This window comes from Ischnura elegans, chromosome 10, assembly GCF_921293095.1.
Source record: "Ischnura elegans chromosome 10, ioIscEleg1.1, whole genome shotgun sequence".
NCBI lineage: Eukaryota > Metazoa > Arthropoda > Insecta > Odonata > Coenagrionidae > Ischnura > Ischnura elegans.
In genome coordinates, this window is record NC_060255.1 from 102,059,514 (window position 1) to 102,078,414 (window position 18,901).

Consider the following 18,901-nt stretch of genomic DNA (forward strand, 5'->3'; position numbering starts at 1 on the left):
CACGTCAAACTTCGGATTTTCCCTGTTTGGGAAGGAAGGGGAACCGTACCGACTGGTTTGAAACCGACGACCTTACAGAATCGCTGAAAGTGTCGTCGTCGGTGCGGAATCAGTTGTCGGTACGGTTTGATGTCCAGTCGGTGGGCTTGAAAGGGAAACCGACCGGTGCGGCACCGACGAAATACAGAATACGGCCCCAGGTAGCACAAGGCTGAGTGATTAAGTGAAATTATGCCCCATATCTTCATTATTGTTAGGGTATTGTTTAAGATTAAAGAATATAATTGGCTTAAATTTTTCAAAGAGTATTTCTCTGGCGGTCCTTCGGGTTTATAGTTTTTTATGAACATTGTTTTTCATACCGCGACAAAAACTCTAGGAAGAATGGTAGAAATACCAAATTTTCCATATATTTTTAACCAAACTAAGGTTAGATATCACCAAAAAAATCTAACCTTAAGGAATATACGGTAGATAAAGATTTTGAGAACTGGGATAGTGAACGGAAAAGGCCGCACGCTTTTCCCGGGGACATCAGAGGCTCTCTGTGTCCTAATCGCTTTCACTCTCTGGGGTCGGTGTAGGTCAGGCCCCCCAGAGAGCGAAAGAGTTTCATTGTGATTTTTGTGTATCTATAAGCTTGCAGCAAACAGCATAATGTAACTGTAATGGAGTCGAAGTCATGGGAGCGTCAGCTAGTCCACAACTGGTGGTCCGGCATGACTCAACTTGGCACAAACACAGGTCGAAAATGGTCAGCGTGGAAGATCGTTATATCCATCGATATTCTTAAGAGCCACCGAAATCCTATCCCACGATTGATCCGCCGCCGTCTGAGCTGTGGAATAATATTTCGGTCACGGGCAAACAAAGTGACGCACCGCGAAGTAGTTGAGAAGTAAGGGAGGGAATACAGCAATACCCCCTGGATTCCTTGGGCCTCATGCATGCCTTGTGCTGGCCATTCCGCACACTTGACGGAAAATATCGATGAAAACTACCGCCTTGCTACGGCTTCTCAGCCGCAAGTGTTTTCTGGGGAGAAGCGAACCTTTCTGCGAGAGCCCCAAGCCTATGGCAAACCTGAACATAGTCATGAAATATAAAAAAATACTTGGAAAGATTCTCACAATACGCAGGCACTCACGTGGCAGCATGATGTGACCACTCATGTAATCTGGCATGTATTCTTCACGAGGGCAAATCCAAGAAGAAGGAAAGAAAATGAAGAGTACTGGGATCGGCGAAAACTCTGGAATGATGAGAAATGATGAAAGTGGTGAGCACAATGCTCGGAATGGTCCACATCTAACCATGAGCTATGACCACGAGATATGTCGCGTCACGGACACCGACGTGTCGACCCGCAAGAAAAAAGGGGAAGGTATTTACGCAGCCAAGACTTTCGAGCAGAACTGCGCCCGCTTCACTGGAAGTTGGATCCTGGGAAGTGCATGCAGGAAGGGAATATGTCCCCGAGGCTGCACGGCAGAGAGCGTGTGATGGGTGCGGAGTCACGGATCGATGGGAACACTAGCGCCACAGTCGAACGAAGCACGATTAACACGAGTGGACGATCAGCGTGTAGTCATCTACACGGCAAAGCGGAGTGCCGAGGACATCGAGAGTGACGATTGACACGAGGAATTCGTTCGTAGTGGTCCGAGTGCCATTCAAATCTCGACAGCGGTCGAGAAACGGAATAACTTCAATGACGAAAACATTAAGAGTAACCAACTTTATACAGCGGAGGGCTAGAGAACTATCGCAACATTAAGGGGTTTCCATAGGTTGAAGAATTTACTTCTACCAATTAATCGACGATAAATTAACACAAATTCAGAGACATTCGCGGGGGCGAAAGGCACGACTTTCACGAAGAAGAGCGGCTACACAACGTCGGTTGACTTCCTACTCAATAATTACCTAATAACACGCCCAGTTATATGAATAACTCGATAGGCAGAAAGTATTTTAAGCGTTCTAAAGAGCGGGACGTATTGCATTGTAAGAAACTGTGATCTAAGAATTTTCCAGGAAGGTGAATGGTGAGCACTCAAAAAAAAACATACGCTAGCTAAGGATATACACTGGGGCGTATAATACGCGCAACAAGCTGCAACATTTAGATAATTGCATAAAGGAAAGAAATTACTAGTATCCAAAAGAAAAATTCGATAGTTATATTTTGGTATACCGGGACTAGCCACGGTGATATATTAACGGAGTCACCCGCAATGCACAAATTGTACGAAAAATTCCTCAGAGAAAAAACTCATTCGCCTTGTCCGGGATTCGAACCGGTTTTCCAGTCGAGCGCTTTAAGCTTGGTGACCTACCGATGCGCTATTCTCCACTGATGAAATTTGAGGACTACACTCGACAAATCCGTATAGTTCTCCGGTATAGTCTCCAAATATCCACACAGGAGGATGACGCCTCGGTAGCTTAACTGGCTAAAGCACGCGACCAGAAATCGGGGGATCCGAGTTCGAACTTCGGTCAAGACGAATGATTTTTTGTGTGGTTTTTGGCACAATCCGAGAGAGGCTTGCATTTGTCAATACCGTGGCACGGCGTGCACCAAATAACGGGGACGCACACCAACGTCAATGAATTCCGAAAAAATCCATCCATCCCCACACTCACTCCAGAATAGACAACTCTATTAATTACGTAGCCTGGATTACGTAGTTTCCACAGATCTACGGCTGTAACGGCGGCGACAGCCCTAGGAAGCCGTGGTTGGGAAAAGGAATCAGATTAAACTGAGGCAAACAATTCAACTACTTCTACATTATACCCTGCGATCCACCTCTAGGGTGTTTGGCAGGGGGGTAATATATCACTAGCATGCAGCATTTACTCTCGCACGAGCATCCCATTAAGAGTATGCACGAGGGAATGAAATAACAAGGAAGTGAGACGCTTCCTCTAAACGCAAACAATCCCCCATATACAATACCAACGCAAAGAGGAGGCGCGTTTTTCAAGGTCACGTGGTGCGGAAAGACAGCATACAAACACATGGACCCATTGCAAAACATACGACACACACCCAAAAGCATATGAATATGACGTCATACCATGGAGTCTAGGGCGTGCGAGAGGATAGGAATGTTTGCTCTTGCACATTTGAAAAAAACGGAACAACACGTCGTCCGAGTGTCGGCGCATGCAAAAGTCCGCAAATGTGGCGAGTAGAGCGGGAGCCGAAGAGGAGGACATCAGCAATCGGAGGATGAGACCTCGAAAGCAGGATCTCGACGTTCGGAAGACCGCGCGGGCGAAGCATAGGTCACTTCCAAGTCACTTCGAATTGACGCTAATAATCAGTCGGATAGGCACAAAAAATGTCTCTCGAGTCAACATAAACTGTGAATTCTAACTAGATGTGATTTGTATTGTGAGGAAACAAATTCGACACGAGTCGCGAGATATAAGATATAAACAGGTGGATTTGAGGTGGTCGTGGAGCCTTCCAAACGCTTTTCTGTTTATGGGAGCGAGAGTCAATGTGAGAGCGGGGTTTCGCAAGCGGCGATGGCTTCAACGGAGAGTGGTACGAGGGGTGGAGCGAAAGGCGAACGCACAGCACAGTTTCCGGGAATCGGTTGAGCTCACCTCCTTAACAGGAGCAGAAATGAATTGGCAGTTGAAACATGGAAAAAACAGTGGACAAAAAAGCAGTAACTACTTCCACGAAAGTGAAGACCCTTTCAGGTTTAAGGCATTTGATACACAAAAATTTGGTTGTTCGGCCAACGCATCGATTTCCCGGCCTCAGTAACACACACCCAGTTGGTACTATGAAGCGGCATTACAATCAAACAAAGAGAAATAATACCGGGGCTTCCCATTAACTACAGGCAACCCTGGATGAGCCACAGATGAGTCATTTGATGAGTCACAGTCTGAAATGCATTCCCTTCAAAACCACTGCCTCGAAAACAAAAAGCGCCTTCACAGAAGTTAGCAGGACGCCAGTAGAGTGACAGGTTTTCTCCGAAGTGCAACGTTTGACGCTGACAAGCACACTAGGAGCAGAGGGGAGGGACTCACGAGACGAGACAATCAACGTCGTCGAAATGGGCCACACCCACACACTTCCTCATTAATTATCAAATCCTGCTGACCATCCCAGCACCCTACCATCATCCCCACATGTCTGCAGAAAACGCTCCGGCTAGGAATGGTAATTAAGTGAATTTTCTACTCAACTATTACCGAATAAGCCACCTATATCGAGTTTCGTGGGGGTACAATGTATAGAAAGAGTCCTCGTAGCTCAAAAAGTAGTCCTTGGTATTCCCAAAGCAGTCGGATGCACATAGCCCAAAGCTTCGTACGTTCAGCAACAGCCAACCCCTGCCACACTAGAGTTTATTTTAATGTGTAAGGGCCAAAAATACCCAACACGCAGCGTGGTCACGAATGCATCCCCCGCCTATCACTTCGACAAGCAGTAATTCCCAGAAGGAGACTAAGCGTGTGTACCTTGGTGTTGGCTGCCCTCTTGGTGGTGGCTGGGTTCTTCTGGCTGGTACCTGCGTGGTGGTGCTTCCTCGAGGATGCGGCCACCGTGGCGGCGCGCGGCCGGTGCGCTGCCTCCGCCACCCTCCTCTCCGACGCTCCTTCCTCCTTCTTCTTGGGGGCCTCCACCACCATCGAGTGTCTCTTCGGGGCGGAGGAGACCTTCGCCCCCAACACATTCACGTCCGCCGCCTCCGACGCCCTCTGCTGCGACGACGAGAGGCCGTCCGCGGTCCGCCGGCGCCGCATGAAGCTCCTGCGGGGCGAGGCGTCCCGGGATCGATCCCCCACGCTCCCGCCGCCCCCGCTCTTGGTGCTACGGCGCAGCAGCCGCAGCATCTGGCTCTTGAGCGTGGCGGCGAGCGGCATCTCGCCCCGAGTCATCGGCCCTGCTGTGGCGGCCACGTACCCAGGGCACGGCACCACGTACATGTCATCCACGCCACACGATGATCACACCACACAACAACAACACACCATGTCGCACACACCGCTTTCACTCGAGACACTGACACACTTTCACTGAGCACCAGAAGCGGGAGGGGCGCCGGGAGCGTTCGTTCGCTGGGCGCGCCTCCGTTTGCACTGACAGAGCTCCGTTGGCCCGCCGCTCGCTCGCTCGCCTGCCGCCCCTTCCCCTGTCCGTCTGCAGAGGGACGGAGGGAGGGAAGGAAGGAATTCGTGCGGAGGGGGGGAGGCCAGCTGCTGCTGCGGTGGAATGTGCTCCCCTCCCTTACCTCACTCATTGCATGCTCTTCCTTCTAGGCTGCAGACTTTCTTCTCGCATCTACCTCTTTCCGAGTATTTTTTGCGTTACACACCTTCGTGGAGAACCGCTCACTTGTTACAACCCTTGAATGCATTAACATAATTTCATTTATAACTCATGACTACATACAATACTCCATCTTTCGCTTCCCACGGAGCGACGCATGTGCGATGGGAGCTCAAACACCACCTGAATTCCGAGCGACAGTTGTACTCTTTCGATTAGTTTGAAGCGGACATTTGGCGCAGTACATTGTGGCAATTAATCATCCCTTACGAAACACCCTTGAGGTGGCTCCCACAATTTCATTGATATGGAGACACATGGATACACAAAGATAACTTCCTCGGCAGTCATTCCGTCCTCGCAAGTTTTAGGCCGTTTTACACGGTGAATTTTCATCCGAATGATCTTGTGAATGACCATTATTCACCGTGTAAAAAGAAAATTTCCTGCATTCGAATGAAATTTCAAGCATGTTTTACTTTGCTTGAATGATATGAGCGCACGGAGTCCATCTTGCCATTGGAACCACGTCGGAATTAAGACATCAAATATAAAAACTTTGGAAGCACAGTAACCCACATGATAGCTTAGATAATAATAAATTCAGAAAAACATTCCGGAATTTTAAAGAACAAAAACGTCGTTTTTCTCGTAGATTGCGTCGATATTTTGTCTAACTTACAATTATTAAACTATATTTAAAGATTTAAACGCTAAATTTTGGGGTGGGAGTCCCAACTAATGACACAATCTCTGTTTCTTCGGTGAACACCAACGAAAACGAGCCGTTATATCATATTTTCCCACCTAGGAAGTCACAATCTCACCTGGAACGGATTTCCCTGTGAAGTACAGCGTCGTATGCAAATGAGGGTAGCTTACTGTGAACTATTTCATCAATGTCGTTTATCTGCAGAAGGAATAGGAGTGGGCCTGTGACAATACCCTGAGGGACGCCAGAAGTGACTCTAGCCTCGTTGGAGACTGCACCGTCTAATACTACTCTATTTACGCGGCCAATCAAAAGTTCTCTTATCCAGGAAATTACTACTTCATCTAGGCCGTAAGATTTCAGTTTCATTACTAATTTTCCTTGGGATACTTGATCAAATGCTTTTTTGAAATACAAAAAATCGCGTCTACTGGAATGTTGTCCTCTTCGGAGACTAAAATATCGTGGGCGAAAAGCGATAACCGCACGAAAAAAAAAGATTTGATTAAAACTATCGAACTGGTATGATAGGGAGTATTTTTGTTAAATATACTTAAACTTTGATATAAATTATCAAGCACTTGATTTATTTAACCAAACGCTCTAGATATATTTCACCAATCATTTTGATATTTCATAATTTGGTCAACTGTACGAAAGAGTTGGGTACAAATAACTGAATTAATTCAAAACGATTCTGAGTTTGGTAACTTCCATCGAAGTAATGATTAATTTTACGAAGGCGATTGCTTGTTTGGTAAAAATTATCAAACTCTACATTGTTATGCAAATTTGGTTTGATAGAATTTACTGTGTTTCGTCATCTATCGAACGGTCAGTCGTTCCTCTTTTGTTTATAACAATACACATTTGCAGTTGAAATATTCTTAAACAGGCCTTACATAAATGATAGGTTGGTAGAAATGATTTTGTTTTCATTATTTGTGATGGCGATAACGGTTTAATTTTGTTTACGTTCATTTTTCTGTTTGTTCCTGCTTTAAATTGCAATGTTATCCGAAAGCTGGTGCATCAAAGACAATTATTGAATAGCATATTATCATTGATAGTAAAGCTGTAAGGAGATGTTTGTGTATTTCGACACATTAAAACTTTAATTAGACGTATTCCTGAGGTATAATCATTCGCGATCATGTTTAACAATATGTGATAAAAATAGTCATAATAGACTCAATCCATGCTAAGGATATCACCCAGCACGTTGAAGTCATCTCTATATCGACGTGAAAGCCTGCAATTAAAGTTTTCTCGCGCATCTACACTAGATATGCATATGGAGTAACTACGTAATGCAACTGTGTGCATCAAGTATTCCTCTTCAGCGTACAAAGGGAAACTGTAGTTACACCTTACTCACATTACAAAACAAAGGTTAATTATTTACAAAAATAGTATATAGTTTGAATGAGGAATTATTATGGCAACCGATGTAGACTAATTGTTCGAGTCCGTTGCTACCACGCGGGGGTCCCACGTTCAATGCTTTATGCAGGCGTATTATATTTCCACCTTTTTATTTCTTTTGCAGAAACTTACGTTAAACTCCTAATTTTATGATTTTCAATGAGAATAGTGTTTTCTGGGTTGAAAATCTTTCACATGTGCACGCTAAGTCGGTTTTATAACCCGCTCGATTTTGATAGTTTTTATCGAACTGCTGTGGCCATTTCAGTAACAATTACCAAACCAGTTTGATAGAATTTATCTAGGCGGCTTGCGCGGTATTATGTAGATGTAATGTCAATAGACGACATCTTTCTTTTGCAGAGATTGTCAACTGTCTGGGATGAGTTTTTCAAAAGGATCGTTGAACGCGCTCTTCAAGTAGGAATTTAATAAATTAGCTTTATCGGAACTGTTTGTCAACTTATCTCCATTATCGTTTCTGAGCGAACATACGCTACATCTTTAACTTGAACTTCCCTGGCATAAGACCAAAATGCTTTAGACCACAGATATATAGGGATATATGTGTGGTATAAAGCAGCGTCTGTGGCCCGCTAAATAGGCAGAGACCAAAGGACGAATATATGCCAGCTCGCGCTCCCGCAACTTCTTTTGCAAAACAGTTTCCTCAAGTTGTCATGGGTGTCATAATCCTTGATGTCTTTAATTCAAACTCCATTAGGTATTTAAGCAATATGTCTGCATTTGAAAGCAAGTGTTCGCATAGCTGAGTCCCTCATCTCGAATTTATTTATTTTTTTGAAATATTTGGCACTCTCACGACAGAAAGGCTGGGTTGAAAGGGCTGCTGAGTGACGTCCCCCGATAGCCATGATGTCATCCTACTCGCGGACTTCCGCCAATGACGTCACACGCACGGGGATGAGGCGTACTCCTCTAATCGGGACAACCACCGACCACTGACGTCGTTGGACATGCACAGCCGTCCGCCGTTGGGAAATGCCGGTCGGTGAGCAACTAACTAACCAAGATGAAAATATTTTGAGCCAATCAGACGCAAAAAATGTAGATGGTGGCTTACACTCTACCAAATGCACTTGCCTAAAACATGCATATTGAGTGGGACACTTATGAAGTAGGACTGATAGTTGAAATCAATAGAGTATAGCTCAGGGCGACAAGATTCATGATGAGTTGCTACAAAAAAAGTGCAGCGTGTCCAATATGTTAGGCGAGTTAGGATGGGATTTTTTACAGAAGCGTAAAGCCAAGTATGGGCAAAACCTACTTATTGTTAGTTTATTCGGAGAAGATTTTTTATTTATCAGATGCCGCGAAAAATAAATCCTTCGTTTAACGTGTTACTATGACAAAGGGGATCACGAGAAGAAAATAAAGGATATATCTGCAAATCATAGAAATTTAAAATCTAATTCTTTCTTCGAACTATCCAGGTTAGCTAAGTTGTATTTTTTAATAAAATTAATGGCGTCATTCGCCAGTACGACCATTTAAATATTTTCCATTCTTCTAACCTAAAATGGATTTACTGTATGAATTAATAACCGTTGGCATGTTTAGGCTTTACGTGAATGTTCACGGAGGTTTGTTATATGCGTAATATTTTTATGATCCTGTGGGGATGCTGTTGCATGCTGGTGATTGGTCGCTACCTGACAAATACTGACAAAGGTGGCTCGCCGCAGGGTTCTCAGTATGTACGTGTGCTTGGCCTGCGTCAGACAAGCGAGCGCGTTTCTGATTAATGCCTGAATGAGTGTTTCGTAACTGGTGCGTGTTCGCTCCGTGCCACATCACATACCTACAGCTCGCCGCAATAATCACTTCTTCTCTGAGGCCAATGTGTGAGCGGAGGCCATCGAGTGGGATGGCAGCAAGGACTGCCAACTGTTTGCGGCGGCGCACAGTGGGCGGAAATCGGAAAAAGCCGGACAAAATTACAAAATGGCTTTTTTTGAGTTATAAACTTGAAACTTCGCAGGTATACTAAAAAGTGATTGAAATTTATTGATATGTACTTCATTTGACATAGATTCTACCCGTTACTGAGATACAGAGGCTCAAACGTGAGCAAATTTCCATAAAAACGCCCGTCTTCAATTTTCTCTGAAAATCTTCCAAAGTAAGTGAATGGTGAAGTTATGGGTGGATTCTTGCCGAATAAAAAACCACATAATCTGTTAGCATGGTGTTTTTTCTTTAATTTTCCGTAATCTTAAAGAATACAGCCCATAAATTCTTACCGTGCAGTAACAAAATGGCGGATACTGTTTTTCGACGAAGTTTTACATTTAGGTAGAGTTTCAAATAGGTTTTCGGCAAGGTCGCGCAGAGTAACTTATATGAGAGCATTGTTTGAAGATTTCTTGAGGTCTTAATGCAGTTTTCTTTGAAATAAGTTTGCGTCGCCGGAAATTACATTGATTTTTCGATCGCGCGGCAGGGTTCTTCTCCGCGCGACGGGAGTTGGATTAGCCGCGCCGCGGTAAGGTTATTGAAGCTGTATGGGTTTTAACGCTCAACATTCACCGTTTTTATGTTTTACTTCAAGACACCGATTCTCAAATGGTCTATGGTGAAGACAGTGGAGGTTTTTCATGCGATGTACTTGCACGTTTCATCGAAGTTCATTTCGTTATCTTTGGATACGATCGAAGACCATGCTTCTATTAAAAGCGTTCAAACCTCGACAAAGTGAGTTGTTTTCCTGGGACTCATACAAAAAGACCTACCAGAAAGATACCAGCTGAAACCCTTATACCTTCTTCAATCACCGATCCCTGACCCTCAGGATTCTAATTTCGAAAACGGTCGTTTTATGACACTCTGGAGCGGAGCCCTTGGCCGTCTTAACGGCCGTCTTATTTCCATGGGAACGGAAAAATGAACGATTTTTGTGTCGCTTCAAAAATTGGCTCGCTGAACCCATAACATTTCCGGAATATGCTTTGCATTACTTTCTCAATACTTCTATGGGAGTTGGTATTTTGTAAAAATCTATTTATATCAAATTTATTGAATAAATACTATTCCACATTCAGCTTTACGTTACAAAATTCATACTTTATTCATACGTACCGACGGATCAATATTGACATAAATGGCGTGAATAAATTATTCTGCGACAACGTTGCGCTTGATAAAGGAAACTTACCCATGCGGGAGTCGAACCCGACACTTCTTTGACAGGCGAGCATTTTACCCCGCCGCCACCCAAGTCGGCAAATTGAACAAATAACGAACTGCAAAAAGCGTCATTAAATCTAATGTTTTACTCTTGAGATGAAGAGAATAATGTTCAAGAAGATGGCTAATAATGCAGTGTTCAGTGACTTAACATTACTAATCATGAACATAGATTACTATGGCAAGTAAATAATCAAAATTTTATGGACGAAAATTATGGATCGCGTGACAATCTCATGTTCTGCACCTACAGTAAGCACTAGAAAGTTGTTGAAGCAGATACGATGAAGACAGGGTAGTTTAGGTAGACAATTCCACGGGAACTTCTAGATTTTTTAAAACGTGTATCATACCCTCAGTTCTACTTTGACTGTGGTGAAGGAAAGTTAAGTTCTCTTGAGTGCGCAGAATTTGTGAAAGTGATTTTAATTTGCTTGTGGAGCGTAGAAATTTCAAACTTCCACTTGTCTGTAAGTACGTTTTTGAATAAATCCCCGAACATCTTTTTCAAAATAGTTATTTTAATTTATATTATCAAATTTAGCTGAAAATTTTCTTAGCATTCCTTTCCTAACTAAAATAAATTAAAATTTAAATTATCAAATGCCACTGTTTAAATTCCAATCGATACGACATATCCAATATGCATTCAGAAAATCATATGTGGCAGTGCAGCGTACACAAACCAACAGAATATTTATCGATATCAGGTGAATGATACTTTACATCTCCTAAGTTATTCATACCCGACGCTATTGCACCGCAGATTTAGAACCCCATGATTCAGCTGTCCTTCAGTGTGTTGCAAACTAAAAACTATCGTTTTTCTTAATTTCGAAATTACTATACTTCCCTGTAGGATAATAAATTATAGGGTTTTAAGATTAAGAAAAAATTAGAAAAATAAGGTAAGAAATGTAAGCATTACTTTTCCGTTGATCATGGTCAGTAGTAAACAGAACTTGAGCGTGTAAAATCCAGAGTTGAAATCATTAAGGCCATCCACCTACCTTTCGATGTAGGTAATGTCTTTCTGATTTTGTAACTTCTTTTGTCTCTTTTTTCCCCTAAAGCGGATGGGATGACAAAATCGTGTCGACGTCGGCAGTGGATTTTCCCAGATAGTGTCATCTAAAATTGTAGAGCCTATATGTGAGAAGTGCCTCCGATGCAATTTAAATTCTTTATCAAAAGTTTAGAGATAAATGTAATTAACCAAGAGAAAGTGGAAACTTCAGTCGTTACCTGTAGCGCCTTTGTTACCTGCAGCTTTTTAATCAAACTAAGAAATACAAGGGAACTCATGACTAGGAATTTATCTGAAGCATCCACTTGTTGCCACATTTGCTTATATTGAGAGTGGCCCGAACTTCCATCAAAACCGTACTTAGAGATTAATCTGTAGTTCACCACACATTTTAATTCTTGAGAGGTGGAAGTGGTGGCTAAGCAGGCTATTGTTCCCAATATGGTGTGGTTCAGTGGTGCTTGAAGGTTTACTTCGCACATGGTCTCAGTTATTTTAATTCCTTCGTTATAAGCTGCCTTTTTTTGCTATCGCTATTCTATCATAACTGGGATACAATTCGTGTCCTTGGCTCAGAGCTGTCCTACGAAAAGACCGATGTTGACGCTTGGTCAAATCAGAGGCAATCATCAATGACAGTGCCTCTTCCACTGTCATCTCAGGGTGGACCTTTTCACTCGTCCTCCACTTTGAAAGAACTCTCTTAGCCCGAGTAGGGGTCGTAGTTGTTATTTCTGCAATTAGGTGAGCTGCTGCAGTGTCTCCCCTCTCTCTCAAACTCACAGATGCCGCGAGAGCAAGCTCAGCAGTAGTAGCAGTAGTTTTTAAAGTTTGAATTTTCTTCTTCTTCTTGATCTAACACATTAGGTGCGACATTTTTTTGGCCGCCCCGGAATGCCTGGCAAATATAATATGAATTTTGTAGCATGAAGCTACAGGGGGAATTTTATTTAGTCAATCAATTTGAGAGGAATAGATTTTTACAAAAATACAATACTCAACCGGCTGTCGTTGAAGTATCGGGAAAGTGATGGATAACAAAAACTGGAAATGTTATAGAGTCAGCGAGCCAACTTTTGCATCGACACAAAAATCATTCATTATTTCGAGAACTCTCTACCCATTTCTTAAGGTATGGCCCTAGGATGCGTTTTGTCAGGAAGTCATTGAGAAATTTCAGAGCATCAGGGCCTTGTCTTGAATTCAACCTCCGCGATAAATAATGGAGCAAATATTTTTTACCGAGTGAATGATTTTTTTTACCAATTCCAATATTATTTTGTAGATATCAAGTCATGTAATAATATGAGGTGGCATTTTCTATGGAATGGCGGATGGAGCCTATGTAAAATTTAGAAATAATAAATTTGTCGAACCTATGGTAATCCAATGCCCTAATGCGTACACGGGGAGGAACGTATGGTAAACGTGTAAAGACATGGTAATCTGTATGTCAAAGTAGAACTGAGGGTATGATGCACATTTTAAAAAATCTAGAAGTTCCCATGAAAATACCTCCGTTAAGACGGCCAAGGGCTCCGCTCCAGAGTGTCATAAAACGACCGTTTTCGAAATTAGAATCCTGAGGGTCAGGGATCGGTGATTGAAGAAGGTATAAGGGTTTCAGCTGGTATCTTTCTGGTAGGTCTTTTTGTATGAGTCCCAGGAAAACAACTCACTTTGTCGAGGTTTGAACGCTTTTAATAGAAGCATGGTCTTCGATCGTATCCAAAGATAACGAAATGAACTTCGATGAAACGTGCAAGTACATCGCATGAAAAACCTCCACTGTCTTCACCATAGACCATTTGAGAATCGGTGTCTTGAAGTAAAACATAAAAACGGTGAATGTTGAGCGTTAAAACCCATACAGCTTCAATAACCTTACCGCGGCGCGGCTAATCCAACTCCCGTCGCGCGGAGAAGAACCCTGCCGCGCGATCGAAAAATCAATGTAATTTCCGGCGACGCAAACTTATTTCAAAGAAAACTGCATTAAGACCTCAAGAAATCTTCAAACAATGCTCTCATATAAGTTACTCTGCGCGACCTTGCCGAAAACCTATTTGAAACTCTACCTAAATGTAAAACTTCGTCGAAAAACAGTATCCGCCATTTTGTTACTGCACGGTAAGAATTTATGGGCTGTATTCTTTAAGATTACGGAAAATTAAAGAAAAAACACCATGCTAACAGATTATGTGGTTTTTTATTCGGCAAGAATCCACCCATAACTTCACCATTCACTTACTTTGGAAGATTTTCAGAGAAAATTGAAGACGGGCGTTTTTATGGAAATTTGCTCACGTTTGAGCCTCTGTATCTCAGTAACGGGTAGAATCTATGTCAAATGAAGTACATATCAATAAATTTCAATCACTTTTTAGTATACCTGCGAAGTTTCAAGTTTATAACTCAAAAAAAGCCATTTTGTAATTTTGTCCGGCTTTTTCCGATTTCCGCCCACTGTGCGGCGTAAGGATAACATTCATCCTGTCTTTTTCTCGACTATTTTCCAATTTAATGAATGTAGCTGCGAAAACTAACGTTTTAGTTTTCTCTTAAATGTGACGCTAGCTTTGAATGTACACTGCTGTCTGTGCGTCGAGGGCATTGATTGGCAAGGTGGAAGGGCACGTCCGATTCTCGTACATGCAGGCATGTTCGGCAATGAGGCTGTTCTCTGCGTAGGCATTTATACCGAAACACCCACCCTGTTACGTGCACCCCGTGGACCTACAACGCCGGGAACTGGAGGGGGAAGGAGCGGAGCCTGCTCATCCACATGAGCAATACTTGTTGATATTAAAATGCACGCATAAGAGTGCATTTCGGTGCAAATACCGTAGTAGCGGGATGCTTGGTGAGAGAGAACCCCTGCCACATATCTGCGACTGCTCTCACGTCGCAAGTTACCATACATGCATACCAAGTGGGGAATGAATGCCCGCCTCCATCTCCCCCCCCTCTACAAGGAATGGTGGGGACGGGTGGGGAGGAGAGTCGGAGGAGTGGCGTAATGGGGAGTGGCGCTGCCCCCTCGAGGTGAGGTGAGCGCAGAAGAATGCGGGGGGGGGGGGGGGGAGTAGAGGTGGTAAGGGCGGGGGGGGGGGGAAGAGGGGGAAGGGGTACGCACGCACAGCCTATCAACGAATTATTTCCACCGCACTCACACACAACGGCACCCACAGCAACCATTCCACTTTTGTTGCTCGTGATAGAACTTAGAATTTTACGAACTTTTCTGAGAATGAGTATTTGGGTTCTTCACATAAGTCCGAAATAATACTTCGTCAAAAGAATTCGCGGTATGCGCGAGGGCAATTAGGAAAAACGAAAAATAAACTCCATCATTCGGATATATATTCTAGCCAATTCAAAATTAAAAAGCACGCGAAGGCTGCCGCCCTTCTTCATGAGTTGGTGTCGTCATCACAGTCCTGGATCATTATCTCGTCCGGGGATAACCTTGAATCGCTGGCGGGAATCGCTCACAAGAGTGTAAATAACAACGCACCACGCGAGGCGCATGCAGTAGGCCCAGTACCACTCCGCGAAAAGAGTTGCCTTTGCTCGGGGACAGACGTTTCCTTAATACGATACACATAGTTATACTTTTTTCGCAGTATTTCCATTTCTCCAAAGGATTAACAATCAATACCTAGATATCTGTTGGACGTACGGACCAAAGATATCCGTGAAAACACACGACACATTCAAAGCGATTAGTAATGTACGCCGCGTCACGGGATTCAGTACGCCAATGGACCAGCCGCGGACTGCGCGGCACGGTATAAACATGATTTTATTCTGCTTGTTGCAAAGAGTCGCTGATGATTTCTTCAGATGGACACTATATAAGGTTTCATGTACTGTTGATGTAAATATCTCGAGTTAACTCGGAGATTATTTGTTTGTAATCCTTTATAAACACAAAAATTCGACAAAAATCAGGGTCCGACATTTTATATAGTATCGACGATAATTATCACAGCACAGTGAAGAAATCAGATTATCAGAAACAGAAAACAAATATGGGACTGACATATATAATACTTTAACGCAATGCAAATGCTTTACCAGACTCACCTCCTAACATTGATCGAACACGGTATTCCCCGTGGCCACGGGCTGCGTCGCGCGTTCAAAAAATCTGCCTAAATTTCGGCAACGCAAGCGGTCGTTATTTATCCCTACGTATCACATTCGAAAGGCTTTATTGGCCACTTGGTGTAAATATCTCGAGGTAACTCGGAGGTCCTCTTTCTATAGCCCTAAATAAATACAAAATTTCGACGAAAAACAGGATCCGCCATTTTCAGTTATATCGACCACAAATACAACAACGAAGTTATAAAAAGTTGATGAGAATTAACAATAACAAACTGCTTAATAATCGTGTAAATTCCATAGCTATTATGTTACTACTAAAGGTGTGGCATTAGTTTTAACATACTGAACTACGAAAAAATTCAATGGGGAAATTTTGCGAAGTTTGTTCAGCTTTGAGGAAATCCATTTTGTTAAAAAAAGTAACCTATGAAAAATATTTGGCGTCAAACAATGCACTAATATATTGACAACAACTGTGGATAGTTTCGAATTCCATACTTAAAAAAACATTTTTGAGGTTCTGTCAAGCTTATTCATTCGATTTCAGTCCAGTAGGTATACGCCGTGTAGAAGACCCATTGGCCTGAACAGAGGCCCTTCCTTTAAGAGAGCCCCCCCTTCCACTCTGCTTCCACGAATTCGCTCTCATGAATGAACGACAACGAGTTGTCATAGCTCACTGTCGTTCATTCCGCTGGAAGTGCTCACACATTATTATAATCCTATCAGCAGATACGAGAAGACGAGGAGAACCACAAGAAGGCGAGGTAGACAGGCGGGACAGGAAAGGAACGGCCCACCAGAAGAATTCCCAAAAGAGGGATTTTTATTTTCATGAAAAGATGGCTGCTAGGATGGACACTTCAAACCCGCTATCACGCACGGCCTCGACGTTATACCAGTGAGACAGTCGCATCATCAGTGAATAAAATCCGAGCGTAGAACCAACTGCAATTTGATTCGTCGATAGAAGGTCCGAAAAAGATCTCTCTCCACCACCAACTTCACCGAAAAAAATAGAATGGAGCAGTCACCTACAGGATGCGCTTACCCACTGGCATCGCCGATGGACTGTTTTACGTGCAATAAGTTAATAAGGACGACGATTACAAATCACTCAATCCCGGCTGGATTAAGCAATTCGACGTTCCACCGCGCATCACTCGGCAAGCACGAGATGCGCGAATAAATATGAAAAAATTGGATATGACCAGAATGGAGCCGATGTTCCTAAGTGTTGGCTGCCAACTCTACGTTCCTCTCCCTTAAGACAGGCCACCGCACCTCAACACTGCTACAACAATATTTGGACTATTTGGACTCGAAATCGAGGTCTCGCCCCTGTTCCTCGTGAAAGTCATTCTTTGCAGTCGTCCCCTTCATTCGAAAATATCACTTTCGCTCGGATTGTTGAGGAAAATCGCCGAAGAGATAGCTGGGGGAGCCTACTATTACAACAGGCCAAAGGCGCAAATGTGTTGAACCATTCCCCAAGCATACTTCTACTAGTACACACCAACCCACGAGCCAATGGGAGGCGCGTTCCGAGGGTGTTAGGACAAAACAAAAGAATAAGAGCGAGTTGGAGTAATTTCACTGCCGAAACCCAAATAGACCTTATTTATAAGTCTTTTATCGATCGGGGGTGGAGGAATTCCCATACCTAACCGTTCGGCAACACACCTCTCCCATTTAATCGTCCGTGTCGAGCGCAGAAACTTAATGAGGTTCTAAAACGATGTCCCCCCCCCATCGCTCCGAAATCTAAGCTTTTTTTCTACAACCCAATGCCTGCTTTATGTTTTACAAGATCGTGTATTTTTACTTATTTAACCGACGACTGCATACGAATGCACACAACGAATAACAATGTCCTCTTCTCTTGTATGCATCAAAGATCAAGATCATACTCCTTCGGCATCATCTCGATGGGACAATAAAACGGCGACCAAGGGAATCGAAGCCAGAGAGTGAGAGGACGCAATTGCCAATCGAATTACTAGTGGGAAACGGGCACACGCGGACAAGACGACCACGGATGATCCGAATGAACAGAAAATCCGCGGGAAGTGCAACGAAACGAAAAGTGTGTCGCAAAGGGAAAGTGCATGCGAGCTCATTAGGGATGTGGGACGACAACAGGGAAGAGGAAATGAAGGCGATGGGGGCACGCCTATCTCAGCGAAACTCCACATTCAATGCATGAAAATAAAACCAGACAGATGCTAGAGTGAAACGGGAGACGGAAAGATGCATCCACTTGTTTTAGCCACTCAAATTAGCGGGGCAGGGAATTACCTAGACAAGCCGGGCATACTACACGTGTTCAGTAAATTACGGGGATTAAATCTTTCAATTCCCCTCCAGTTTGGAGAATCCGATCATTAAAAAAATGACCATGACCCTGAAGTATGATATAATTTTCAGCTGTATTTATTTCTTACTTCGTCTGTGGTAGCCGTTAAGGTTAGACGCGTCTTTATGAGTTCGGCTACTTTCGGCTCACATTTCATAGCTTGTTCATGAATTTTTGGCCAAAAACAACGCAGTAATCATTTCCCAGCCTCCTCATTAGCCAGACAAGGTTCCTTCTGACTTTCCCCTATTTCCAAAAATAAAAAGAGAACCTTAAATGGCCACAGTTTTACAAGTACAGATGACATTAAAGGCAAATCGGTGAATGAGGTTATTCTAGTATCGAGTTTGAGATGTGTTTCGAGGATTGGAAGAAGCGCTGGTACGAATGCACATTATCTAATTGGAACTATTTTGAAAGAGACAAGATTAATGTAGACGAATAAAAAATTATTTAAAAAACTAAAATTTTCGTTATTTAATGGAGGAACCACCACTGAGCACCAAGTTGAAAGGTATAAATATGGACATAAACTTGGCTCTGTACTCGACCCCGGAAGACGAAGAAAAGCTTGCGTTTTTTTGCGTTTCCCGGGATGTCATCCGGGTTAGTTCATCCACGCTAATCAACTACACGAGAGGGCGATCGTGCCTCGTTATCGGTGAATATATTATATGCGTATGAAATGCACGTAAGTAGAATCGAATGCAAGTGGTGAGGATGCAAGCCCAGCCGCCACGGAGCGGGATT

At 43.3% G+C, this 18,901-nt stretch overlaps 1 protein-coding gene across 10 annotated transcripts in view; it reads right to left on the minus strand.

Moving 5' to 3' along the window:
- LOC124167314 (MAP/microtubule affinity-regulating kinase 3-like) overlaps positions 1-18,901 on the minus strand; it is a 227,673-nt gene that overhangs the window by 167,057 nt on the left and 41,715 nt on the right. For 4 of the 10 annotated variants that reach the window (XM_046545290.1, XM_046545281.1, XM_046545287.1 and 1 more), the window contains exon 1: positions 4,498-5,130. The exons of 3 other annotated variants lie outside the window; for them this stretch is intronic. In XM_046545290.1, coding sequence (XP_046401246.1) covers positions 4,498-4,965 — 468 coding nt within the window. In that variant the 5' untranslated portion in view covers positions 4,966-5,130. Of the gene's footprint in view, positions 1-4,497; positions 5,132-18,901 lie in introns of those variants that run through there. 3 more of the 10 variants (XM_046545283.1, XM_046545282.1, XM_046545280.1) reach the window with 1 other exon arrangement.